Source organism: Triticum aestivum, chromosome 7B, assembly GCF_018294505.1.
Source record: "Triticum aestivum cultivar Chinese Spring chromosome 7B, IWGSC CS RefSeq v2.1, whole genome shotgun sequence".
NCBI classification, from domain to species: Eukaryota; Viridiplantae; Streptophyta; class Magnoliopsida; order Poales; family Poaceae; genus Triticum; species Triticum aestivum.
Window position 1 is genome coordinate 162198009 of NC_057813.1, and position 7263 is coordinate 162205271.

At 43.0% G+C, this 7263-nt stretch overlaps 1 protein-coding gene across 1 annotated transcript; it reads left to right on the forward strand.

Annotated features, from left to right (window-relative positions):
* The first annotated feature begins 754 nt into the window (after nt 1-754).
* On the forward strand, nt 755-5739 carry LOC123156487 (uncharacterized). The gene is made up of 6 exons (XM_044574614.1): nt 755-1027; nt 3419-3590; nt 3685-3798; nt 3898-3960; nt 4202-4318; nt 4875-5739. Exons 1-6 carry the CDS (start codon nt 1025-1027, stop codon nt 5321-5323), a joined length of 918 nt encoding a protein of 305 aa, XP_044430549.1. The 5' UTR covers nt 755-1024; the 3' UTR covers nt 5324-5739.
* The last annotated feature ends 1524 nt before the right edge of the window (nt 5740-7263 follow it).

Consider the following 7263-nt stretch of genomic DNA (forward strand, 5'->3'; position numbering starts at 1 on the left):
TGAGGTTTCAGAGCATACTCGGGGTAAACTATGCATAATGCACTCTTACTAATACTGGCTTGAGAAAAATTAACAAGTTCAGAGTTCACATGCTAATAGTGAAGATATTGTGCCATCCCTGTCCCTACCTAACATGGTAAAAATGAAAGGATAGGCACAATTTTTTGCTATATTTTTTTGTTAGTTGGTTTTGTACCACACTTATGGTAAATGCATATGCATTCCTTAGCATCTTTGCTTCAGAATGTTTAACATGTTCAGAGTTCACGGTGTCAACATCAACAGTAGATGAGTTACAAAAAAAAGATGAGTTTGATAATGAGTTTTTTAGGACCGATAATGTGGTTCACATGCTAATACTGAAGATATTATGTATACTACAGTTTTACCATAGCTTCTCGCCCGTGTTTTGTTACTCAAAAAATCACAATGAAGAAATCTAAGTCGTACCTGGTATTTCTCTGTAAAATTGAACTGCTACTGCATGAGCCAGAAGCTGATTATGAGCTGAAATCTACCATTTGTGTTGAGGCTTGAGACACACTCATATTGTTAATTGCTTGCCCTAAAAACTGCTTGTCTACTGCTTGCCCTCAAAACTTTTTGGCTACTGCTTGCCTAGTCAATTTTCAGTACATATGTACATGTGTGTGGTGAACTAGTGGATTCATGCCAGAATTTTGCATTGTGCTTACAAGTCCTTAGAGTCATCTAATGCCAAATAATCTACTAGGCAGACACAATTGATTTATGTGAAATAGTAGATGAGTATAAAATTAATTTAGCTAGAGTGTTGGCATGATCTCATTGTGTTCCATGAATTTTGTTGTTCCATATCTAATAATTATTACGCATTTATAGATAAGAAAAATATACACAGATGTTCATACCTAGATCCACTTGCTTTACTTCTTGACTATCCTTGATGCTCATTCACTTGTTGATGTTCCTTGGTTATCTGTGATGGACGAGGGGGGAGAAGGGATGGCAGAGGAGGTTCACAATATATAGGACGACAAATTACATGGTATGTTCCTGTATGCGGCCCATCTCTTTCCTTTTTCCCTTATACATTCTTGTAGCAAAGTTATGAACATGATCTGTTGCCTATTTTACCCCAACGTGAAAAAATGAAAGATACAAACATGATAGGCTGTCAAATTTTGATTAATGCTTAACTCCAGGAGCACACCTGCCAATAAAGTACAATAGTAAAGATCTAAAAAAATAAGAACTTGCTAAATATTTTATTTAGTGTATTATTTAAAATTAGATATTTTATTATTGTTTATACACCAAGGTTAGTTAACGCTCAAGGATTATTTATATTGCCTTTAAAGTAAGCTGATAGCAAAACATACCGCTTGATATTTAAGAAAACTGATAGAAAACTGAAAGAGTAAACAAATTTATATTTGTCCCACGAAGTTGGTTATGATTTATGAATATTTACTGAAATTAGGTAGTCACAGGAACAAAGAAAGACACTAATTTAGATGTTATCTGAGAAAAAAATCCAGATCAATTTACCCGATTAGCATTTAGAAATTGTAAACTGACATGAAAACAATACAAATTTAGATGGTATTTTGATTCAAAATATCAGTTTGTACTCCCAACATTATTTACTCTTCCCCTTGCTCATGCTCCATATCCCCTGATGGCCTGATCCACAACCATTCTCTAAGCCTCTTGTGTGTACATGGGCAAGAAGGTCACATTTATACCATGATGCACCAGTTTGGTCACGATCTGCAATAGAACAAAGCCAAAGACGATGATGAAAATAACATCTTGTAAACAAATTATATGGACCGAGAAGTCCATTGGTAGTACTACTCTAGACAGGAACCAACATTTTTTAAGCTCATATACCATCAATTAGAAAGAATAGAACAAAGACATATAGGTAGATGCAAGGGGTAGCTATACTTACGGAAGACCAACTTGAGAGAAAACCTGACTTGCCCACCAGCTGTCGTCGCCGCCTCCAATAACTATACTTATACTTACGTAGATGCATGGGGTAGCTATACTCACGAACAAAGACATGTACGTAGATGCAAGGAAGATGAGGAGGAAGGATGAAAGGTAGGTCAGATGGGGAATACCTGTACAGATTGAAGCACCGTCCGCCGTCACTTGCTGGTTCTCCCGAGCCGTGGCCGGTCCAAAATTCCAGCCGCGGCGGCCGGCGCGGCCGCCTCCAATTTGTTCGTAAGGGAGAGGGCTCGGGGCCGATGCCATGGTCGCCGTCTTGGGTGTTGGTGGCTGCTACAGCATGGTTCGTGGCTTTTGTGCTCGTGAGGTTGAAGGCATGGGTGCTTCATTTTGGATATGGAATCATTGATGATTGATTTTGTATATGGAATGATTTTGTATATGGAATGATTTTGTATATGGAATGAAATGGAATCATTGATGATTGATTTTGTATATGGAATGATTGACACGGGTCCCGATAACTGCCACATGTGTGGTGTATCGGGTGGTTGTGCCACACGCCTCGTGTGGCATGGACAGAAACCCACTTGCACGACTGCGTCCGGGCGCGCAAAGGCACAACCCGCACGTCCGGTGTGTGGCAAACCCGCCCGCACGTCTGGACCAGACGACCCTGCAGCCCGCACGACCTAGCCGTCCCGGCCTCCGATCGATCCCCAATCCCAACTGCCGCCATCGCCTCCCACCTCTCAAACCCCTACCTCCATCGCCGGTCTTCTTTGGTTGCCATGGCAACCAGAGCAGATCCGTAGGGCCTTCCCACCGCAAACCACACCCCTACCCTCCCCCACCCCCCGCCCCCCACTCCAACCTCGCCCTCCAAAGACAACCAGCTAAAAGCAGGTGAATCTCCCGATCTCCTACTGCTTCTCATCCTTCTTCTGGGCAGAAAATTACAAATTTATCAACGAAGGTGGTGACTGGATCCATGCTATAGGGGTAAAACACTACATTGTTTTGTGTGTCTTCGCAGTTGCCAAGCAGAATACACTAGATCTGCCATGTACTACGCTAGAGATAAGCTTAAGTTCTCAGTCGCTTGATGCAAGTAGTTGGTAATGAATGGATGCGTAGGAATCCATAAAAAGGGAGAGAAATGAGAAATTTGGAATAAAGGGGGTGCGAAAATTAATTGCCACTGGTGTCTAACGTCAGTTGCCACCTATCGTTGTCGTTAACTGCCACCATGTTAACCTGTTGCTTGCCATCCTATTGTAGTGGCTGATGCCATCGAATCGAACGGATAGCTAGCACCCAGATCTTAGAAAAGAGAGTGGATGTGCATGTCCTACTTGCCATGATATGTTGGTTGCCTACGCATGAAAATGTGATAACACTGATGTGTTATCTTCTACGTGCAAGCAGCAGAAAAATACATTTTTTATGGATTGTTGATGCGTTCTTGTTCATGCAGTTATTGAGAACACATTGGCAGAAACGAGACGCGAAAAGAATGAATCATGGAGATGGCGCTGATCCTTGGGGTTATCGAAGGCCAGAAACGCCCCTTTGGGATGTAGCAGAGTACAATCAACTCATTTCTGCAGGGCCATTGCTGCCACTACTAGAACAGTACGTAGGCATTGGTATGATGCATGATAACAAAGAAAAGAACATTTGCCATGTTCGCAACGATGAAGATGACATTCTACTTATGTACTACACTGCCATTTTTCGCAGGTTCTTATGACCAAAACACACTCAGCGGGGCACCATGGCAAGTTCAGCCACAGGGCGCTAACACTGACAAATGTACGGGCAGCCAACTTCAACTAGCTAATGTGGCAAATCAAGGTAACGCATACGAAAAGGAAAACATACTGGTGTGGACATGAAAAATAAACTTGCAAAGGATGGTAAAAGACTCACGAGTTATGTCGGGAAAAAATGCAGAACCTTCATGCAGCACGTGGCATCAGGCGGCACCCATGTACCTGCCATCGATGTCATACACAAGTGAGTCTATAAAAAGTGAAGTTGCGGCTGGTGAATTAGCAGAAGGTGCATAGTTGACAACTGCAGTTGCCATGACTGGACAATTGCAATTGCCATGACTAAACAACTGCAGTTGCCATGACTGAACAACTGCAGTTGCCATTGCCTGGACAACTGCAGTTGCCATGCTTGGACAACTGCAGTTGCCATGCCAGGACAACTGCAGTTGCCATGCATTAACCAACTACTACCATGCTTACAGGTTATTACGGTGCTGCTACCCCGGCAATCGTCTCATGGCAAGCTTCACAGATTGCAGATAGAGCACGTCAATTTGGTGTTACAGACCACACAAGATGGGCACATGCAGCACAACAAGGTAAATTTGAACCACAAAAATAGCACTGCATTTGTTTTTGCGGGAATATCATGTGAGAAAAAGAAGATTTGTAGCAATGATGGTGGAAAAAATCAAACAGAAAACGCTAACAAAGTGGTTGTGTGCAATGAGTGATATTTTGTCTTCGGGATTTGCCAATTGCAAAAAGCATGTGTGCAGCACTAATGGTTGATCGCATTTGCCTAGTAAGCTCAAGCCTAGAATACAAAGTTTTGATGCTAGAACACACTGGTTTGCCATGTATTGGCAATAGTATTTGCCATGTATGTAGGACTGTAGCTGCCATGCATATAGAATCCAAGTTTTTGTACTGAAATGAGCTGGTTGCCATGCATTGGCAATAGTAGTTGCCATGTTTGTTGGACTGTAGCTGCCATGACTGGACAACTACAATTGCCATGCATGTCCACATGCAGGCTCACAACTTGCTGTTTGAATGATGTCATGCCAAATCACTTAAAGTTGATGTGCTCCGTTACGATAAATATGTCATTCAAGCAAAATCTTACGCTCGTACCTGTTTTTTCTATTACAGGGCCTACAACTATAGTGAACATCGGTGCGGGGACATCTACTGCGGGGAGCTCTGAGCGCACGGAAGACACGTTCCACCAGCCAACCAACAATCATGCCGCAAACAATGCCGAGTCAGAGACGAAAATGGCAATCATTCAAGCAATGCCGACAAGCACCGCTTTGAACACAAGCACTGGCAACACTCAAGTAGATGAAACTGCCGCCGATACTGAAGTGAATGATGAAACTGATGACGAAACACAAGGGGATGAAGATGGTGGGCAATCAGAGATCGTGGTACCTCAGCCACCGTACGTTGGGCAGAGATTTGAATCGTTCACAGAAGCAAAGGAATTCTACCAGACATATGCAAAGTTCCATGGGTTTGCGGTCAACACCGAATACCATAGGAAGATTAAGAAAACAAACGAGTACAGTAGAGGTGAGATGAGGTGCCACAATGCATGAAGGAACAAGAAGGGGAAAGGTGTTGCACCTGTTGTTCCGAAACGAAAGAGAGGTATCATTCTCAAGACGGAACACCCTCTCTGGTGTAAGCTAAACGTAGATGGAGCATAGTGGGTGGTCACTGAATATTTTGACGAGCACAACCACAAACTCATAAAGAAGTTCGACCTGGTAAAATTTCTGAGCGCCCACAGAGGATTCACCCCACTCGAGAAGAAATTCATAAAGCTTCTACATGATTGTAACCTCGGTCCATCAAGAATGGTATAGATACTATCCCTCATCCACAGCAAAAATGGGACTCTGAGTAGCATGCCCTACATACCAGCTGACGTCACAAACCTAAAGGCAAAATACCGTAGAGAGAGCAAGTTGGCTGACATAGAAGTCACGACGGCCTACTTCGATGAGAAAGCGAAGGAAGATCCAGATTTCTTCTACAGGATAAGATTGGACGATGAGGACCGTGTCAGGAACATGTATTGGGTGGATGGTGCTGCAAGAATAGCCTACAAACATTTCCGAGATTGCATTTCATTCAGCGCGACATATCTCACTAATATGTACAAGATGCCATGCGCTCCATTCATAGGAATAAATAACCACAATCAGTCGTTGCAGTTCGGATGCGGGCTCGTTCGGAACAAAGACACGGATGGGTATGTTTGGCTGTTCAAGACCTTCTTGGAGTGCATGGATGGACTTGCTCCGATGAACATAATAACAGACCAGGATTTTAGCACGCGTGCAGGCATAGAGAAGGTCTTTCCGTTGGCAGTGCACACGCACTACAGGTGGCACATTATAAAGAAGGCCGAGGAGACGCTAGGACCGTTCTTTGCTGACCGTCCAGAGCTGCACAAGGCATTCGAGCTGTGCATGGACCACAGCTTGACGGTGAAGGAGTTTGAAAGGAGCTGGATGGCCATGATTGAAACATATCAAGTCCAAGACAACGAGACTCTTGCTAGCCTGTGGGAGAAGCGAATATACTGGGTGTCGGCCTACTTCATGCAGTGCTTCTTCCCATTTCTGTAGACTACGCAGCGCAGCGAGGGGTTCAATGCTGTTTTGAAGCGGTACGTGAGCCCTGGCAACTCATTGCTACGGTTTGCCAAGTAGTACACAGTTTTGCAACAAAAAATACTGCGATCTGAGCTACAACAAGAAGCGAACACCGCGCTAAAGCAGCCAAAATTGCTAACGTATTTACCGATGGAGAGGCAAATGAGCAAGATATACACCAACAAGATGTTTAACAAGTAATTCAGTTGTGTTGCAATCTTATTTGCACAAGTATGAAGGCAGTAGGTGCCATATAGAATGCAATGCAGTTGCCATGATCTGAGGATGCCATGTTTAATGAACTACCGTTTGCCATGTTTACTCAACTGCAGTTGCCATGTTTAATAAACTACTGTTTGCCATGCTTACTCAGCTGCAGTTGCCATGTTCAATGAAATGCAGTTGCCATGTTTAATGCCCTATGCTTCCATTGGGCATGTTGGTATGCAAATGCCAATGCCAATCGAAAACATTATGTAGTTGTCATGTTTACTGAAATGCAATTGCCATGTTTACTAAAATGCAAATGCCATGTTTACTCAACTGAGGTTGCCATGTTTAATAAATGCAGTTGCCATGTTTTATGCACTGTGCTTCCATTGGGAATGTTGGTATGGAAATGACAATGGCCAGTTGAAAATGTATTGCAGTTGCCATGACTAATGTACTCCAGTTGCCATGTCTAATGTACTGCAGTTACCATGTCTAATGTACTACAGTTGCCATGTGTAATGTACTACAGTTTCCATGTGTAACGTACTCTATTTGTCATGTTCAAAGGAAATGTACTTCTATTGGCCACGACAACATAAGGTGCTACAAAAAACAGCACACGATAGTTTAACAAAAAACACACAAAACTTGCAGATTCTAGG